The sequence below is a fragment of the Centroberyx affinis genome, unplaced genomic scaffold (genome assembly GCF_046629955.1).
Source record: "Centroberyx affinis isolate AG114_WGS23_722 - 3 ecotype Tasmania unplaced genomic scaffold, CSIRO-AGI_Caff_v1 ptg002271l_1, whole genome shotgun sequence".
NCBI lineage: Eukaryota > Metazoa > Chordata > Actinopteri > Beryciformes > Berycidae > Centroberyx > Centroberyx affinis.
Window position 1 is genome coordinate 55320 of NW_027280556.1, and position 20980 is coordinate 76299.

Genomic DNA, 20980 nt, shown 5'->3' on the forward strand with positions numbered 1-20980 from the left:
TGACTTGTGCGCTGCTTCTGTGTTGTGTGAGTGCAGAGCATAAAGGCTGCCATGCTCTTGCACGATTGCAGGCTCGCCGTGGCTTAAGATCCATGCCGTTTTTCATTATCCGGTGGGAGAGACACTTGTGATTATTGCCAATAAAGGAAATTAGATCAAATGATTTTTGACTTTGACTCTCCCCTTCATCCTTTCACATTTAATCAAATGTGCAGAGGTAAAGTCATCACAGAAATTGCTGTTGATTTATAAATAAGCTAATTGGTGGCATTCTTTCTAAGTACCCCCCCCCCCCCCCCCCTCTCTCTCTCTCTCTCTCTCTCTCTCTCTCGCTCAGTCTCTCTGTCAGTAGACACAACCACAGTTTTATTGCCCCTAGTCAAAACCTCTTCATCCAATTTCTAAAATGGCTTATCGAATAAAATTTTCCCAGGGGCCCGCGAGGCAGCACCATTGGTCATACCTAACCACAAGCGCCTCCTTGTCATCTGAATAGGCCCGTACCAGAGAGATGAATCCACGTCCATATCTGTTATGCAATATATCCATCTGCCCACTCTCTCCTACTTTGGCACTTTTATCAATGGCTTGTCAAGGTAATGTCTTGCTACTTAGTTTCTGAAACGCTACTCTAAATTGCCTCCATAGATCCTAATAACGTAAGTGTTCGCCAGAGACGGACAGTGCGTAACATTTGTCCTCCAGCTCAGCCTTATGTTTCTGTGCATTCTTTATGCTAATTTATGTACACCTAAGGCGGTATTATCGCCTATTACAGTAGTCATTCTGTCTCCGTGAGAGGGCCGTATTAGATCAAGGAGATAAGTGCTTTAGGTACGGGAGATGAATAAGGAAGCTGGCATTAAGCCATTTTACCCTAAGAAGTACCCTGCGCACATAAATACTGTATGTGTTTGAACTGGTTTTGGATATCTTAACTCTTAAGGTGTGCTTGGTTTATGTTGCCTGACAGCCTCGGGGCTGGGAAAATTACCTAGGAAGAGAAGGAAGAGAAGCAAGGGAAGAAAAACACAATCAAAGCATCTTCAAGATATATGGTTAACTCTTAAATACCTTGTTTTTTCAGGTCAGTTATGCAAGGGATATGATATCTATACCAGTTTTGGATGCATTTTAATGTATAAAATATGTCTCTGCCCATCAGTTTGCTTGATTTTGGATGACCTCCAGAGATAGACTGGCTATACACACTATACAACAACATACGGTTGCAATGTTCAATCTGCCAGCAGAGATTTGTCAAGCTGTGATGTCATTCTAACCACAGGCGACTTTTGTGTTTTTATTAGCGTACCAATGGTAAAATTTCTCATGTTTGACTTTCACATGGAAAAGCTTCAACATTTTGTTGCATATTTTCAACCCGCAGTTACGGGACTTTTAACAACAATAGTGTAACATCATATGTGTAACATCAGTATAAACCATTCATTTCTGACAAAAGCTAAGCTTTTTGACAACAATGCTCTCCTCCTGGACCTCAGCACCGCTTCAAGAAGTGTCCGGATCCTCTATATGCCTCTCTGGAGCATGCCAAACAGTACTCCCGCCCTCATAAATTCACCCAAGCCACGAAGGCTTGCCCCGGTGCCAGCACTTCCAATGTGTTTCCCATTCCTCATTCAATGACATCAGCATCTTTCCATGCTTGTTCTCCTCAGGCGGCTCGATCCCTCCAAGGAAAGCAAGCAAGCCGTCACACGGGCAGGAAGGGTTTCAGTAGCATTGGAAGATCCTTTGTTTGTTTGCAGTTGAGACTCTGTTGTTCTGTGACGCAAATCACTTGCAAGGAGGACACAATGCCGAGCAGAAAGGAGGTTTTTGTGGCTACAGAGATTAGTTGTGAAATAGTGTTTACACTGTGTGCAAACACTGCAATTGATTATTATATTTGCCGCATGCTTCTTTCCAGGCTTCTCCCCAAACACAAGCTCCTCCGCGGGGATGCAAGAGTGTCTCGTGTTGATGACATCATTGCGCTGCAGGGCCCACAGGCTCCACGGTAAGATACTGACTTGTGGAATGAAGTGGTGAACACCATCCAGTGACCTTGGCCTTGTCTGTCGTTTTAGGAAGTTGCCACTGGCTATAAAAATGATAGAAGTAACTTGACATTTTGTGTCTGTGAGTAACATCACTGTAAGATCTATGACAAGTTAAAGCAAAAATCCCCCCTCCTATACTCTTACATATTTTGTGATGTAATTTAGTTTTATGGTATACTCATTTTCCTTCAACACGCCTCATCTACTTCTACTTCAGTTATTGATCTCCTACGTTTCCCAAAATGCCTTTCGACAATAGCCAAATAGTTTGAGAACATTGAGGCTGGATTTTTTCCTTTAATGTCTTATAGAATGTTTTATTCTTTATTGCTTTATGTGAAAGTGACCAGCAAAAATGCCATACCAATGAACATACACTGTTCTGTACATGTGTATATTACCATAGCTAATTTTCAACAGCAGTCTCTATCTCACGAGTCATTTTAATGACACTAACAGGCCCGAGGAGGAAAGCTCACAGGGCAAAGACGAGGCAGCTCCTAGCAGCGGAGTGCCGTGCCTCAGCCCAGACGCAGGGGGGGGCACACCGGACCAGGAGGAAGATCCACGGCGATCCCCCGCTAACCCCGAGGAAGACAGAGGAGCTGACGGGAAGAAGGACGCGACGGAGGAGGGGACTGGAGGAGCAGAGGGCCGGGTTAAACCTCTACACATTGTCTGGCCCCACAGGTGGTGAGTTATGTAAGAAGTCAATGTGTTGCTTGTTTTATGCTCTTGTTTTTGTCTTCATATTCTATTTGCTATATCCAGAGGTGGGGACTCTTTAATTGCTTGAGACTTGACTTGATGCATGAAGAGAAGACTTGAGACTTGACTTGACTTGGGTTCTGGTGACTTGGGACTTGACTCTGACTTGTACTCTGATGACTTGAAAAGGTTTCTAAAGTCTTGACTTGAGATCTTGTGTTTGTGTAAATGACTTAGATTGAAAGTGATGAGATTTGTTCCAGCAGACGACTGAATTTAAATTCTGTTTTCTGCATTTGTATGGAATGATTGAATTTAACTTGATTATAGAAATAAAACTCATGATGCACTTACCAAGTTGCATTGAAAAGTCCTAGATATTTCAACCCGTTCTCATTTCCAACTCGTCCTATGTTGACTCTTTGTCAAATCCCTTGGCGTTGCTATGATGACGCCAAAGGTGCCTGCGTCTGTATATGCAACTTTCTCTCCTGGACCACGGAACACACAGTCTGGCTACATTTTCTGCCCAAATAAGGCATTCCGCTTTGATGCATTTCTTTGCTTGAGCTCATTGGTGCTAATATTAATAATAATTAAAAAAAAAAAGGTTAGTATGGTTGTAGATCGATTTCGAGGCCAAATGAAAAGCATTTATTTGATGTCACCTGCTAGATAAATAAATAAATTTGGCTCACAACCTATATAACAAGTTATTTCAGTGGCATCTCAATAAACTCCATAAAATATAGCACTTTATAACGACTGTATCGTTACATCTACCTTACAATAAGCACAATTTAAATAGAAGAACGCGGTCGGGAGTTAACGTTTCTAAACGTTGCATAATCCGTTTCGTCATTGAACATACCTCTTCCTGCCCATGAAACACAGCTGATGAAATCGTCGCAAAATAGCACCAACAAAAGCATGTTTTTGTAATTTTTTTGATTATATCCTCTTATAACATCAACCTGTTGGTTTAGATTGTATTGCATCTTTCTAATATTGAGCAGTTTGCCTTTTCACAACCGCAACCTTCCACCCGGAAAAACTACAGCTTGCGCTGTTCAGCACTTCCTATGAGCACTTCACAATAAAAGCCCTGCTCCGTGGGTTTTGTTGTTGTTTCTCCCATAGTTGACGTTGTAAACATGGAATTGACATTGTTACTGGGGTATTTGAGGGTGGAAAAGAACAAATCTTTTGTCAGATTTCAGCCATCTTAATGGGAAGCAGGAGAATTTCAGAATATATTGCATTTCAACCCATCTCAGTGCCGCCTGCCATCAGTAACCCCACTCCCATGAAAGTACAGCTCAATAGCTTTCTAGAGAAGTTGACCCCATGTCTCTAGCCCCTTGTGTTGCTGCATAATAAGCCTTCAAAAGTAGCCCGGGGTCAGAGTTCAAAGGGCAATATTGCAGTACAGGAACCACCCATGTTCTTTATATTGACATGTTACTCTCCAGGTCAAGGCCTTTCCAAAAATGTCTTTAATGTTGTCCTACACCTCTGTCCCGCCCCAGCCTCTTTCAGGCGTAGTTTCTGAGACCCTTTGAGACTCCAGCCTAGGGGACGCCAAGGGATCTGACAAAGAGTCAACATAGGACGAGTCGGGAATGAGAACGGGTTGGATATTTTGTTTTCTTAAAGATTTCATCCCACTTGTCTCCAGTAGGTATCAGGTGACGTAGAATCGACTTAGGCCTCAAAATCTTTTAGCCCAAACTGAGCCTGAAAAAGGGGGAGGAGGGATAACCCTGCCTTAAAGAGCTGCTAACCCCAGTAGAGTTTCAGTAGTCTGGGTTTCAAGAGAGCTTCAGTGTCCCATTATGGGTTTAAATGCTGTTCCAGAGGCCTTTCCACCCCGACAAGAATACAATTCTGGAGGGAAACATCGACACAAGCAAGATTAAAGATCCTCTTGTTTTGGAGATCTTCCGGTAGCATTTAAAAACACCTGTCAGGATTTAACAAAGGTTAGAATAAAGTGATCACTCAAAACATAATCTAATGCTCTCTCCATGGACCTTCATTGAGCTGAGAGTACCTCGCACAATGGCGCCTGTATGTTCCAGCCCTGCAGTGGATTTATTTGTATTGGATCGTTAGACTAGCGGCTTGACAACAAAGCAATGGCACGGTAGATTCCTAGCACACGCAGTATTTGTGTAACAGTGTCAAAAACTGAAGCGACTATCTCCAAATTGTCTGTTGTAGTTTGAGCTTGAATGGAGCTGAAGAATGCTAGGTTTTAACGGACTTATTTTACCTTCATACGGAAAGTCCGCATGAATATTTATATTCCTGTGTTGTTTGTACAGCATTCACAGGCCCTCACAATTAACTCGCGGAACAGCAGAGGAGAGTGATACATTACAGGCTCGGGCGGGCGTGCTCCGCAAAAACAGAAACGATCGTTAAAAATCCTTTTAGTTTATGCCTCCTTTTTTTGGCACACCTTTCTCCTCCTTTCTGCACCATCTACCTTGGAGAGAAAAGACAACAGGCTTTTTTTTTCTGGGGAGTCGCAATTTTTCCCCCTCTGAGTCCTCGGCTGCAGGTCTCGGGCTCCTCACCGTAAAAAACAAAACAAAAACGCACGTCTGTAAATCAGATTAACAGCCGTGAAGACCACCGTAGGCGCGGGTTCCTCCAGCTCACGCCGCTATTGGCCGTTGTCGGCGGTATCCGTTGCCGTTCTCCCCGCCCTCTTGTTTTTGCGCGGCTATCTGTTTTTCACCTTCTCTCATATCAGTAACAAAAGCACCCGGCATGTAATCTCCTCTAAACTGAGCAAAACACAGATGGATTATTGCTCCCGACATCCAAGCTTCATAAACGTTGGCTTTATTCTGGGCTAAATTAGGATTTACAGAGAGAGAGAGAGAGAGAGAGAGAGAGGGAGAGGGAGAGACGGTGAGAGAGAGAGAGAGATGCCCCGTTAATCTCCCCGATTGAAGCTCCTCTCAGTTTGTTCCATTTCGTCCCCCCCGTCATATTTTCCCTCCCGCCCGATACTTTTTTTTGTCCTCATGGTCGGTTTGCAGATTGTTAATCTGTGTGTGGCCTGGATCCTCAGATTACGGGACCGTCTTATTGCAGGCACTGCTTTCCAGGGGAGGGCCGGGGCCGGGTGGAGGGTGGAGGATGGAGGATGGAAGGGGATGGGACGGGACGGGGGGATCAAGCGAGGCCCAGCAGCAGGACAGCTGTTTACAGGTGAAGATGGCTTCGTGCCACTGTGGCGCTAAACGGTGGAGGGAGGGAGTGGGGTGGGGGGGGAGGTTAAATCTCTCTCTCTCCACTAGAGCTTTAGCTCTTAGGGCTCAGGAACACTAAGGTTGATCAGGATCAGCTTTTACCTCAAGAGGATTGCCGTCCTGGTCATACTCTGATTGGAAAAAAAAAAAGAAAAAAAAAAAAGAGAGACAAAGAAAGCAATCACGTTGACGCACCACTGGGACAGAAAACAGCAGGCGGTGAAGGAACATCAGGAACCGCTCAAGGTGTTCTTGTAAAGTAAGGATATTGTTAGTGTTACATGTACGTTTCTGGCCTATTATTGTCGGATATCATGTCATGTGTCACGTGGCCCACTCCCGATATGATGGAGCTTCCTCCCTGACACAAAGCTCACAGCTGCATAAAAACAGTGTGGAAAGCCTACAATGAAATTTTATTTTCTTTGCACATTTTATATAGTCATTTAACTGTTCAATTGTATTTTTGTAAATTAATTCTTCATTTAAAGGCACCAATGTACCCCGGAATTTCTCTACCATTGAATAGGTGTAGACACCCTGCTTTAAAGAGCTGCTAACCCTAAAATAATGTCATTAGTCTGGGTTTCAATGTTCTAGTGTCACATGATGGTGTTTCCAGAGACTTCCACAGGACACTTCCACAATGACAAGAATCAAGTTCTGGGGGAAACACCGAACACTTGTATTTTATTTGACACAGAAATGGTCACATTTAAAGATACTGAATATCACCACAAACTATTGGATGCTGGCAGCTTCAATACAAGTATATTGATATTGGCCTTCAAAAACCTGTATCAGTTGAACCCTAAGCGTTAGCTATATATGATGTGTCAATGTATTTTTGTTAATCTGGCCAGTCAAAAATCATTACCAGTATGTCTGAACCTTGTCTTGGGCTTTCCCCCTGGCTTGGCCTTGTGCTCTACTTAGCCAGACAATGTCCAGTAAGACAGGAGCAGAAAATGAAAGTTACACAAGGGTCATGAGCTGATGAGTCGTGAGTCATCTCTGTAATTGTTGTTTGGGTTTAATTTATTTTTGTCTTTAGATTTTATCACGGTTTTTCCATCCAGACATATTGCGTGGCGGGGTGGGAAGGCCTTTGACACGGCATTTAGACAATGTGACATTAACAATCTCTGTTGGAACTAATATTAATGAAATTTATGTTGTAGAGTGGTGACCCACTCTGACTATTCAATGACAAACTGCAATGATAAACAATGCAAAACTGATTTTTTTTTTTCAATTCCCTTCACCGAACATGGAGCTGAACCTGGTGCTCTTTTCCCATAAGTCGCCATTGAGTTTTTGCGAGTTATAGGAAAACTAGTCCACCGCTTGAACCATAAGTATTCCCCATTTAATTCACTGCATAGCCCACATTTACTACTTTGAAAGCCGCACTTGCACCGCATCTCGGGAGTTTCGTGCTCTGCAGCTCCCACATGGTTGCTTTATAAGACATATGAAATGTGCCTTTTTCTAAAGTGTTCTAATGTAAAGTGCATGCGTTCCTCCTCTCTACTGTACTCGAGTCGACTGTCACAATCTCTCCCCAACAAGCCATTCTTTGTCTTTCAAGTGTCCCCTTAATTAGGGCTTCAGTCGTTTGGTTTTCTGGTGATCGGGCTCATTTCACATTGTGCATTGGAGTAAATAGTATTTGAATTTTAAAATGCACCTCTTGGGTGCTACATAAAGGGGAATATTTAATCACTGATCTCTAAATGAGAGGATCTTATTTTCTTTTGGGTTGGTATGTTATGCATATTAATGAGGTTTCTCTGGTATCCACGGAAGATAGCTACTTTTTTCCACTTGATCATTTTTTTTTTTTTTTTTTTTTCATTTCTCACTCGGCTTCATCTGCATTCATCTTTGAGGTCACCAGGGTGATGAAGCACCACCAAAGGATGGAAAGAGCACAGGGGGTTAGGCTAGAAGTGATCGAACGTAGGAGGCAAAGGATGCGAACAGCAATCCTGTCATATTGTATTTGCGAAGGTGGTACCAGAATTTGACGTTCATGTCTGGACCCAGCAGCACCTAGCCAGATGCTGTGGGTTTGCTTTGGGTTAGGGTTCAAAAAAAGATTGGTTAAATCTGGTTTTTATTTAAAACTCCAGCCGTCTTATCAGCCTAAATCGCAAAGTGGGGCTGCAAGAGAAGAGCGTCCCATCCACACTTATTGAAACCCTGTAGATTCCCTGAATTTGCCCAAATTAAATGAGTGTTGGGTATGTACACTGGTGGGAGATCTTCTCCACACACAGGAAGTGACGAAGAGTGCAATCCAAAAGTGTCTCCTAAACATCAGTGAGCGAGCGCTCTGTCCAGAGAAAGCTGGACCCAACAACATCAGATCTTTTGCCTCTTCCCTCTCTGCAGTTTACTGACATCACCTTACAGAATTTCTAGGTATTGAAGTTAACACAGAAGCGGGCAAGTGCAAATGTCTTTCGAAAACAAAAGCTGTAGTGCAGATTTGTGCTAAATTATGGTGTAAATATAGGTATTTTCCACTCACTGTGCGACCGTTTGGCTTCAGAAGACTTGGATTATGCTGCACAAGCTGTATAGAGTAATTTTATGTTCATTTTTGCCCTTTTTGGAGCTCTCTGAACTCTCTCTCTCTCTCTCTGAACCGGTCCCCACTGACTTCAGTTGTTTTGGAGAAGGCTGCTAGGGAGTTGCAACCTCCCTGTGTGTTATATGGACAAAGAAACTTCACCTGTGTTTCAGCTGGCGTGAGAGTAGATAATGGCAGAATTTTCATTTTTGGGTGAACCTTTCCTTTAAAACATCGTTATTTCTGGCTTAGGCACTCAAAAAGAAAAGCCATTACCACTTGGGCTTACTTCAGGTTTGAGTACAGGCGTTTACAGGCTCAGGCTGGGCTAAAAGATTTCGAGGCCCAAGTCGATTCTACATCACCTGATCTACTGGAGACAAGTGGGATGAAGGATCAGAACCCCCGCGCCCTCACCAGCACTGAACTGCAAGATACCTTAGATTAGAGAGCAACCTCTATTTGCCTTAGCGGCAGATTAGTGGGGCATCGGCAGTGGGGATGATTATGTGAAGATGATGCCACATAGCTTTTGTTTGTCACTCACATACTAATCAGTGGGCTGACAGCTCAGACTTGGTTGACTGTCGCTGGGGGTTAACGGTCCTCATTAAAAGATCTAGGTCATCAGTAGGGAGCCAGGCCTCATACAACTGTACAGGGAGGTGTGTGTGTGTGTGTGTGTGAGAGAGAGAGAGAGAGGGGTCGCTCAGGAAGCTCTTCCTGACAGTCATATCCCACACGTTAATTAACACTCATTTTCCTTCGGAGGGGGGATGGGAGCAGTCCGTTATCACCGTTTCATTCACTCATTGTCCTCCCCTGTATCAGTAATGGGGGAATAGGGATTCATGCCTCGCATAAGGAGTTAAAAAGGCTAGGAAATAAGGGAATTAGCTTCTTATCCACAGGGGAAGCCAGTGAATATGAGCGGTGGAAATGAGAATAAATAAGCTTCTCTCTAATACCTCACCTAAGGAAATCCCACTGAGGTAGCGCAAGAAGGGCTCTTTGTCAGTTCCTCTGCCTTGCAGAGACCGTCTGACCTTCACAGTTTGACTTTCTTTTTGCTGAAAATACGAAGACGTTTTCTTTTTTTTTTACAATAAGATTCGACGAGGGGAGGATTGAATAATAGGCTAACCTATGGCACGGAATAATGCCGCAACATGTGATGTCTAATTGTTTTGTCAGACCACCAACAACATGGGACAAGAGGGCGAGGATGAAGGGTGAGCTAAGGACGGGAGAGACAGGAGAAAATGAAGCTTAAGTGAATTATAGGGGAATATAAAATGCGCTGCTGTCTGATTTCAATGATAGAACCTTTTTGCAAGGCAACGTCCCTTTCCTCAGCCCTGGGGCATCATGGATTACTGAATTGTTCACCATCAAGACCTCAACTGTCCCTAGAGCATGGTTAAAAAAAATAAAAAATCTGCTTGCATGGGTTCTAAGGCAGAACCCATCCAATTACTGCAGCAGACAAGCCGCAGCCCATCTGACTAGCCTCAACACCAAAGCTTTACCTCACATCATACTGTGTAATAGTCAGTGACAGTATACTAGCAGGTGACAAATCAAACATTCAAAGCGCATTTGCATCACAGGACTTCTTTCCGCAGCAACTTGGGGAAAAGGTGCTAGTGCATGCAAGCTGTCAGTGGCGGGCGAGCGGCGGTCCCCTTTTAGCTCGCCATACGCTAACGTGATCTCGCCCATCGAGATTAGCGCGGAGATGAGTGGCAGGCCACTAGCGCGGCGTGACATCTGCTCGGCAGCTGAGCGCGGCACCTGTGTGTTAACTAGCAGCTCAACCTCCCAGGCAAACCTTCGCATCAAGGATGAGCGAGTCGGCGAGCGGAGCAGAACAGAACAGGGATCTCTGTCAGCTTGTTAAGTCCCCCACCTGGCGCACCGCAACCGCACATATCACAGTCAATTGCCCTCTGGGGAGCGCTATGATCTCTCTCACAGCTTGTACAACCTGGGCCGTGTGGCGTGTACGTGTGGACGCGTGTGTGTGTGTGTGTGTGTGTGTGTGTGTGTGTGTGTGTGCGCAAGTGAATAAATCAGAGAGGTGAGTCGGACTGGGAGTGTAAGCCTGCGGGACTCTTGGCTCTGTCCTGTTTCTGTATTAATGCGCGTTTGTGTACAAGAGGCATCAAACGAGGCTGGATTCTGTTTGTGTGTGTTGGGGCTTCAAAGGGAGCACGACAAAAACCCCGAGCTGCTCTTCAGGACCCTGTTGAAGCTGAAAGAGAGAGACCTGGACTTTCAGCTGTCGGTCCTGGGGGAGACCTTCGTCGACGTGCCAGGTACACACACACACACACACACACACACACTTGGAGGGTCTTTCTCAGTCTGTGTTCTTCTGCACTCCATGACCGGTTTGACATATCTAACGTCTGAAGTGTGATTCCAAAACTGAACAACGAGACACTACACCAGGTGATTTCACTGATTCGCACACTTTCAGCCAGACAGGAGGAACTAACCAGTGAAATCACCTGATGCAGTCATTAGTTTAGGAATGAAAACCAACATACTCTCGGCACTCCATCGCACATGGTTGCCTGTCCCTAGAGTACTACAAAGTCTGGAGTTCGTAGTACTCTATAGTGTAGCAGTTTATAATATAGTAGTCTACAGTGTAGTCTATAGTATCTAAAACTGTAAAGATGTTCTTCAGTCCATCTTAAATTGTAAAGATGTTCTCTGTTCTTCAGTCCATCTCAGACTGTAAAGATGTTCTCTGTTCAATCCATCTCAGAGTGTAAAGATGTTCTCTGTTCTTCAATCCATCTCAGACTGTAAAGGTGTTCTCTGTTCTTCAATCCATCTCAGAGTGTAAAGATGTTCTCTGTTCTTCAATCTATCTCAGAGTGTAAAGATGTTCTCTGTTCTTCAATCCATCTCAGACTGTAAAGGTGTTCTCTGTTCTTAAGTCCATCTAAAACTGTTCTTGTTTTCTTGAGCAGATGGACTTACAGTTTACAGGGTTGCAGGTTTCAAGATAACACCCATTTGGTTGCTGAACTTGAGCTTTTAGAAAGAGAGAAAACTTTGCTGACTTTTTACTCACCTTTAAAGAAGTTGTGCCGTTGATGTTATGGTTTATTGAAAGTTGTTGCACCCAAGGCGGATGTAAATATTCGGGCTTTAAATGTTATTGGTTATTAGATTAGATTAAGGGTTAAGGTCATCCCATGGGCCAATGCATTTAGCCCTCGGGACACTTTTTAATTGATAAAATACACTCTCCATTTGCAGCTGATGATGCTATAATGACTTTGGGACACTCAAATGTATTTACAGCGTAGTGTTAAGTTAATTAATACACACTCCCTACCATGGCTGGAAGCAAAGACTGAGTTACAGGAAACACACTCTCTTATATTGGGATGTAAACTTTTATAGTAGCATAAACAGATGGAAAGGCTGACCGTAAATTTTGTCTCATATTTAGTAATTACGTTTATGATTGCTCGGAAGGCAATCACATTAGGACAATTTTAATCTACTTTGATTTTCTTAATAGGGTCACAGTATTGATTATTTTCACCCCTTACCTGTTTTTCCTTCTTACTTTGGTGTCTCCGTCCATATATCATAACCTCAAAGATTATCTTTCAGGCTTTTGCAGCCCTATTTGTAAATTAGATGAAAATGTCGCTTCGTCTCAGATTTCACAAATTCAGCCCATTCACTCGCTCATTGACTCCGGACGACTTCCTGAGCTCATCACTTTTTTAGCGAGGACACAGCAGCACGGAACTCATTAGGAATTCAAAATGTCACGGCAGATGGCTTCCCAATGACATGCGTTGGATTGTATTGTTTCATTTCTTTAATTCTGCATTAAATGGGATTCTCTCAAATGGAAATCTAATTGGCCGTGCTGCCGGACCTCGGTAATAAAGAGCTCCTGAAACAAGACACCGGTTATAGTGGCTCCGACAAAGTCCATCGGTCTTTTGGCATTTGACTCAATCAACCGCGGGCATATCGAATCACGTCATTTGATGGCAATCATAAAAGCAACAATGATAGCTATTGTCAGCTGTAGACACCAGTATGTCTGTCTCACCTCTCTCCTGGTCCAGAAGTCTTTGCCGAGGCCAGAGGGCCGCTGGACGCCCATATTCTGCACTGGGGCTTCCTGCCCAGTAAGGACGACTACCTCAGAGTGCTGTGCCAAGCAGACGTGGTCGTCTCCACCGCCAAACACGAGTTCTTTGGCGTGGCCATGTGAGTTCACTTCTCTTGCTTTGCTTATTTGCTGCTATTTAAAGGTGCTGCATGTATCATTTGAACAACAATAAATCATTAACACATTCATTTTCAGAAAGTAGTATAATTACCCACCATCGCTGAGAAGATTGGCAGCCTCTACCAGCCTCTAGACTGCATTTTACATTGTGTGCTTCTGTGTCAGAGCAGTGAGGTTTATGTGAAATGTGGTCTTAATTTTTACCAATTTTAGATAGAGGCTACCCATAGTCTCTACCGTGGTCTCATTTGTTTACAGTAATTATACCAATGTATCATCATTGATTTGACAATTATATATTCATGTTTAAAATGATACACGTAGTTCTTATCTAAGGGCTATCTAAGGGTTTTCACATTGTAATAGTCCTTTTAAAGTGCGACTCCACGGTCTCTACTGTCTAGGCGATTACAATAACTACCAAGCTAGGGTCGTAAACTCTTTCCTCTTTGCTGTAATTTGGCTAAAAACAACCCAAACAACCCGCCCTGAACCAACAAAACTAATTTCTTTGGGTCAGACTTAATTGAAATTGCCTTCACAACAGAAATTATTTGCAATTATTTTGATCTGCACCCGTGTCCACATGGCATATTCACACCTGTCAGAAAAAAGCAAAAAGTTAATAAAATCCGCTCTAAATATACACTGCCCATCAAGGGTTTGGACACACCTCATTGAATGTACTATGTTTTTATCTGACCTTAAAGCCATTTCTTAGACAAATATAAATAGTGAAGTTGATCCTATGTATGAATTTCTTTCCAAAGCCTTTGCCTTTGCATCAGGGCAAAGGGCGGCTACTTTAAATAATTTAAAATATAACTTATACTTTTTTGGTCACTGCATAATTCAATTTGTGTTATTTCATAGTTTTGATGTCTTTACTATTATTCTAAAATAGTAAAAATAAAGATTAATAAAATAAAAAATTTTGACGGGCAGTATAGGTGTGAAAACCACCTAAGAGGAATATTGGCTAAATATGGAGTTTTCTTATATGTTTATGCCTATATGCAATAAAATACATTGATCACGTACACATTTGTATGCAACATGTGTATGTAAGGAATCCACACATGCACATCCACACACACCTGTAGTCTGTAAGCAACGACAATGATATCTTTGATAAGTTCCAGTCTGGTTTTTCGTCCGAGGCACAGTACTGAAACTGCTCTTCTCAGGGTTTCAAATGATATCCTAATGTGTGCTGATGCTGGGGAGTGTTCAGTTCTGTGCCGCTTTTGACACTATTGACCACTCTATTCTCCTTAGTAGGCTTCAGCAATGGGTGGGTATAACTGGGCACTGCCCTTGACTGGTTTGCCTCCTATCTGTCAGATAGGAGTTTCTCTGTGGCTGTTGATGATTATGTCTCCTCATCTGTTCTGTTGACTTGTGGTGTGCCCCAGGGTTCAATCCTTGGTCCTATTCTTTTCTCCCTGTACATGCTTCTAGGGCTGCGATTAATCGATTAATCTGTTGATTATTTTCTCGATTAATCGATTAGTTGTTTGATCCATAAAATGTCAGAAAATGGTGAAAAATGTGGATCAGTGTTTCCCAAAGCCCAAGATGACGTCCTCAAATGTCTTGTTTTGTCCACAACCCAAAGATATTCAGTTTACTGTCATAGAGGAGGAAAGAAACCAGGAAATATTCACATTTAAGAAGCTGGAATCAGAGTATTTTGACTTTTTCTTGAAAAATTACTCAAACCGATTAATCGATTATCAAAATAGTTGGCGATTTATTTAATAGTTGACAATTAATCGATTAATTGTTGCAGCTCTACATGCTTCCCCTTGGTTTCTTAATTAGTCGATTTAAGTGTATTTCTTATCATTGTTATGCGGATGATACACAGCTGTACTTCTCATTCAAATCGAATGACCTTAGTCAGCTCTCTACCTTGCAAGACTTCTTAACAGCAATCAAGGACTGGATGTCACACAAATTCCTCCAGCTTAACCCTGACAAAACTGAAGTCCTTATTACAGGCCCCGAGAGCATTTCTGATAAAATACAGCAGTGTGTTGGTCCTTCAGCAGCAAATGTCAGCTACAAGCCTCAAAAAACCTAGGAGTCCACTTTGACCAACATATGAACTTTGAGTTGCATATAAAGAAAGTGGTCCAGTCCTGTTTCTTTCAACTAAGAAACATTGCCAAAATCAAATCTGTATTATCGTTTCAAGATCTGTAAAAAAAATCATTCATGTTTTTGTCTCCTCCCGTCTTGATTATTGTAATTCACTGTTCACCATCCTGAGTCGCTCCTCTGTGTCTCGGCTCCAGGTCCAAAATGCGGCCGCCAGACTTTTAACCAATACACGCCGTAGGTCACACATTACACCAGTGTTGGCCACTCTACATTGGTGACCCATCGACTGCAGAATTGATTTTAAAATTCTCTTAATCACCTATAAAGCGCTACATGGGCTGGCCCCACTTTATATATCGGAATTATTGTGTCCCTTGGCCACAGTGAGATAGCTGTCCCAAAATCCAGGTTTAAAACTAAGTGTGACCGAGCTTTTTCAGTTGTCTTCCTTTAGTCATAAAAAACGCAGAGTCAGTGGATAGTTTTAAGAACCTTTTAAAAACTCACTTGTTTCGTAAGCACTTTGTTTTGTAATGTGCTGTTTGCCTTCTGTGCAGTTTTTAATGTTTTTATTTTGTTATTTTCTGCTTTTCTGTTTCTAACTTTCTTTTTTCATTTTCTACTTTTTAATGTTTTCATTGTGCAGCACCTTGTAACTCTGGTTTCGAAAAGGCGCTTTATAAATAAAGTTTATTTACTTACTTACCTTAGACTGGACACCCTCGCTATGATTGAAATAGGCTCACGGGGGACGGCACGGGTTTTCATCTCAGGGGGCCACAGTGTAAAAAGCGGGTGAGGTGTAACCGCTATTGATCAGACAAGCATGCCTCGAAACCCTAACTTCAGTCACCTGTGCTCCGCATTTGAAGGGTTTCATCAGAACATGGCCTGCGTCAAGGTATAGCAGCGAGGCAGGCCGGCCTCTGTAGAGGAAAAGTTATGATCTTATCAAACAGATCTCAGACCGTTCCTTGCCCCGTAGCCAGTCTGCCGAGTTAGATCTCACTCCAGCCTCACATAGGAGCTTATGTTTCGCTGTCGGGGGAACCACTGACATTCATTTTCTGCGGTGTACGGTTGAGGCAGCGGGCAAAAGGGAAGGGAAAAGTTGAAGACCGGCTTACTTAATGAGAGCAAAACAGCAACATTAGCGAGTACCTTTTGCAGCAAATGGCAAGCAACAAACAGTGGCACAAGCCCGGTGTGCGGTTATGTATCCAAGCATGACTAATCCGAGTGTAATATGCTTTCGGTGAGCTCACTTCCTACTTTACATAACAGTTCGAGCTTTAGCATCCAACGTGAAGCCTGAGTTGCAAAGGCAGCAGAGTCTGCGTTCGGAGAGACAAAGGGTCACGTGCGTCGCGTGCGATGTTCACCAGTAAAATAAGCGCGAGGTTTTGTCTAATAAGGGGAGAAAACAAGAGTCGGAAGAAAACACGGCAGAATCTCACATCTGCGTGATAATGAAGTCATGTGCTAATTATGGCGGTGAAAAAGACTGTCCTTCTGAGTTTGAGGAAGAGCCGTCCCTCTGGGGGAAGCCTTCCACAATGATGTTTCTACTTCCTTTGATCCAAAACCAGGGGGAACTGAGACACACAGCCCACCCACTGTGTCTATTGATAGTCAACTCTGTGGTTGTGGTGATGTGTGTGTGTGTGTGTGTGTGTGTGTGTTTTGTACACAAAGCACTCGCACACATGTACGGTGTCTGTGTGTATTTCAAAGCTGTAGACACACACACAGAAATATACACACTGACAGGATCAATATCAGCATGGGGTTTCCCTTGAGACTCAGGTGGAGGGGAGTATTGAACGTCTCAAAGTGGCTTCTTTCTTCTCCTGCTCTTCATCTCCTCCAGAGGAAAATGGCTAAATGTTACTTATCGTTTGAAACACTTAAGAGCGCCGCCGAAGTAGCCGCACGATAGCCGCGCTCCTCACTCCCAAGTGTAAACAATAAAAGCCCTCGAGAGCAGCTTCAGCAAAACGGGCCGCCCAGTCATACGGCCCTGACCGAGGTGTCACCAATGCGTTTCATCCTCATTATTGTTGAATTTGGCCTAATCTGATTAATTATGAGTAGGCAATGTGAGCAGACGCCTATTCATGCCCTGCAGTGATGAAGTAATTTAGCCCAGCAAAATTAGCAGCTAATTATATTTGAGATGAAAAGCCTGATAACCATTTGCACGCTTACACATTACGCCACTGGAACGGAACTGACCTTAATAATCGCTTTCATAGATTCTCGCCGTCGTGGACCAGGGGGGCCGCGGTCTTTGCCGTACCTCGCGATGATCTTGATTTGCATTGCTTTTGAACTATGTCCATTTAGAGAGCGCAGAGTACTTTCATTTATTGCTCAGAGGCAGAGGGCAGTCTAGCCGTCCAGGAGACTGTCGCGTCTCCTGGTGGGGTGTGGCTTGAATTATTTTGTTATCAGAGGGTGTTAGGACAGGGTGCAGGGTGCCAGCGCATGTCCTTTGTCCATCAAATAAATCCTATGAAATTGCAGTCCTGGAACCCGAATCTAGTGTTTAAATATGCATGTTTCCAGCATGAGAAATGATGGACTAAAGTGATGGCAAGGAGTGAGATTGAAAAGCCATCAAATATTAATGTACATTCTACAAAATATTTAAATAGGCGGGCAACTACGGTGGTCAGCAGGGTTCAAATGAGTTGAATCAGTCTGGAGCAGGGGAGGAGCGCATGCTGAACTTCCTCATTGTTATCATCTTACAGCATATAAAATGAATGAATAAGTTATTAGGATTTTGTGATGGTATTTTTTGAACAATTCTGTGTTTGGGTGGGGATCGGAGGCTCACTAAATGAGGTGCTTTTCTTCCCGTGTTTTTGAGAACGGGACGCTGCAGCGCCACGTCTCTGAGAAATGTCCTGCCGACGCTTTTCTTTTCTCTGAATTCGCCCCGGCTCGTCTGTAAGGAACTTCATTTAGTCTGAAATGTTCATGAAAAGAAACCAATGTCAACAGCGACACAATGGCGCCCATCTTGACAAGGCCATTCAGCGCAGGCAATTATCAGCATTGGATAATGTTTCCAGTTTGCAATTTTAGGGACAGGGCAAGCAACCTCAGTGCGTCTTTGCCCATTCTGGGCATTTTCTGCAAATGGATTTTTAACTTGTGGCGGCTGTGTCTGTGTATTACTTCTATTTTCTTCTTCTAATATCATGTAGGTTAGAAGCCGTCCATTGTGGCTGCTATCCACTTTGTCCCAAGTCTTTGGTGTATCCGGAAATATTCCCAGGTAATGCCAATTATTTCTTGACGTGCAGGCAAATACACGATCCGCCCGTGCAAGTTATTTAAATTTGCAAGGATTCTCTGCCTTTAAAGGTGATATATTCCTGTTAAGATTCGAGAGGGAAAGTCTACCAATGGATTCCCTTTGTAAATGAGCCGTGAAGTTTTACAGTCACCCAGCTCCGAGAAGAAGAAAAAGATATTGGCCTAATTTACCTGATTCTTAAGTCCATAGCTATCTCTTCCTTCAATTAGATTTGCATAAATAATGTGAATCTTTAAAAAGAATACTGGTTCAATTATGTAAAACCTGTCCCAGTTCAGTGTAATATGTATTTTTAATTATAAAAGTGAGCAGTATCTATTTTTGTGCTTTGAGGTTTTGTTTCATTAAAGATGTGTGTGCGCGGGCGCGTGCGTGCATGCACGTCTTTTTTTTCTTCCTTCCTTACAGCTGAGTATCTGTACTCTACACCTGACCAGCTGTGTAAAAGACTGCAGGGACTCTGCAGGAGGCCAGATGTAGCCAGGAGACACAACATAAAGGTAACTAACTGTGACATGACAAGAGCACAATGAACACATGGGGCTCTGTTTTCATGAATCGAGGCACAAAGACAGGCGATGGCACAAGTTCATTGCGCTGTGCTCGTTTGGGTGTGAGCGACAGATTTTTGGTTATTTCGTGACCAGAGGCGCTGGCGCAGCACAGGCTCACAGTTGTGAAAGGTGTTGGATTAGGAGGAATAAATTCACCAGGTGTGGTGGGGGCTGGCGTCAGTCCTAGCCAATCAAATCAACACCTCTCATCCCCTTTAAAAGCAGTGCCTTCCCTGCCATGGCATATTGAGAGTAGAGAGGGGAGTCCATACAGTGCCGATGGGGTGCTGTAACATACAGCACCCCAAATATTCTCCTTTCTGGAGATATTGAAATCCCTGTCACCATGTTTTCCATTGTTTTCAACTTTCCAGTACAATAGAATGTATTTCCATTATTTTGTCAGTGGCCTGTAGTTTGTTTTACTTAAGTGATTAAAAAGGTTGTATTCAGTTAGACATATTTGGCTACATTTACATGCGCACAGTAATGCCTATTGTCAATACTGCAGTAAGGCAATAGCCTGTTTAAGCGTTTACATGATTGTTCTATTTACATAACTAGTTTAGATTATACAGAGAGAATTCAGATTTCTCTAAAGGTGCAGATATCCTCTAACAAGCTCAGCAAGCCGAGCCTCCAATCCATTCATTTTAGAGGAGCTGACCACGAGATGTTAGCACGGAGATGGAAACAAAGGCAATGAACCGGAAAAGGAAATTAAGACACTTTTCCACAAGGCAACATAACTAATCACGTGAGATTTTAAAGCCATAGCAGGCTGGGGTGTGTGAAGAGTTCGACTAGTTCGGCCAGCGAGCCCGTTCACACCGCCGAGTCTGCAGCCAACGCAGCGCCTCGTTTTTTCCACAAACGTGTCCTTCTGTCCGTCACGAGCTGCTCAAACTCATTTCTGCAGGAAATAAACCCGTGGCCTTTTCCTCCCTGACTGGCTTCCTCGTCTCTGCGCTCTAGGTCGACACCGCCGCCTATTCCTGGGCGGCCCTGGAGGAGGGTTTCGAGAGCCTCCTGGCAGCCCGAGCGGACCACCGTCCCCGACAGGCCCCCGGCTGGAGGGAGGCGGCCTCGAAAGTGGGCACACTTACTTCACTCCATTAGCGGCGGAGCGAGATGGATTTAGAGGGTTGACGGAAAGTCTGCCAGGGGAGTTTCTGGGGCCCGTCGTCATGCCTGACACAGCGCCACGGCCCGCAAACCTGTGGTGGCTTCCCAGACAGAGCGTCTCAGGCACCTCTCCTGCTCCAAATCAAAGCCAGTCTCCCGTTCTGGAGACATTGTGTCGGGACCTGTAAACGTCCCCATCTTCACATGCTAGAAGTACAGTCTCTTTTATGTGCGTGTGGTTTGAGGGAGACGGGAGGAGGGAAGCGGGGGGGGTTACGTGTAAAAGCTTTCATGTTTCCCATAGGCGGTGCCACCTCATATATCCGGTTGTATCCATTTTTATCCTTTGTACTGGAAGACGTAAGGCTGGAATTCAGCGTTGTGTTTTTTTTCCCCCCTCTCCACCGCACCGACAGAGCGGCAGCCAAGTTGTGGCTTGACGTGCTATTCTGCGCCTCTCCACCTGGGTTGCCAGGTTTGGGCCAGAGTCCCTGGAATGCGTTTGCTCGAAGTGCCTAAACAGACCTTAAAACCTTTCTGGGGCTGCCGGTCAGCTGGTATCGAGTGGTTGTCATAAAACCTCTAACATTTTTGTCCATTTTATCATTCTCATACACATGACATCTGGTAACTGTATTCTGGCATTGATGTTTCTGAGATTGCAAATCACAAACCTTGACAAATAAACTTTTGTTACACAGAATCGTCATTTCCATTCTCATTCTCTTTGAAGGCATTTGTGGAAATGGTAGAGTTCATGCACTATAACATATTGTACACACTTGGATGATCAGTGTATTTTTAGCCGGAGGAAGCCTTTGATGTGTGATGAGGAGGCTTCCTGTTCTCTCCACAATTCAATTTCTAAAAGGAACGTTCTTCCAACATCTAAATAATCGATTTGCTAGAGAAGACAACCTTACATTGGCATATGGATATGTCCAGAGGGGCAAGTTTGAAAGGTGCAGAGGTT

The 20980-nt window shown here is 43.7% G+C and overlaps 1 protein-coding gene across 1 annotated transcript in view; it reads left to right on the top strand.

Annotated features, from left to right (window-relative positions):
• Positions 1 to 20616, top strand: part of LOC139655476 (tRNA-queuosine alpha-mannosyltransferase-like) — a 41295-nt gene extending 20679 nt beyond the window's left edge. The window contains exons 5-11 of the mRNA XM_071532895.1: positions 1934 to 2023; positions 2526 to 2759; positions 10827 to 10936; positions 12728 to 12872; positions 18216 to 18286; positions 18737 to 18828; positions 19858 to 20616. Coding sequence (XP_071388996.1) covers positions 1934 to 2023; positions 2526 to 2759; positions 10827 to 10936; positions 12728 to 12872; positions 18216 to 18286; positions 18737 to 18828; positions 19858 to 20001 — 886 coding nt within the window. The 3' untranslated portion in view covers positions 20002 to 20616. The remainder of the gene's footprint in view (positions 1 to 1933; positions 2024 to 2525; positions 2760 to 10826; positions 10937 to 12727; positions 12873 to 18215; positions 18287 to 18736; positions 18829 to 19857) is intronic.
• Positions 20617 to 20980: the final 364 nt, after the last annotated feature.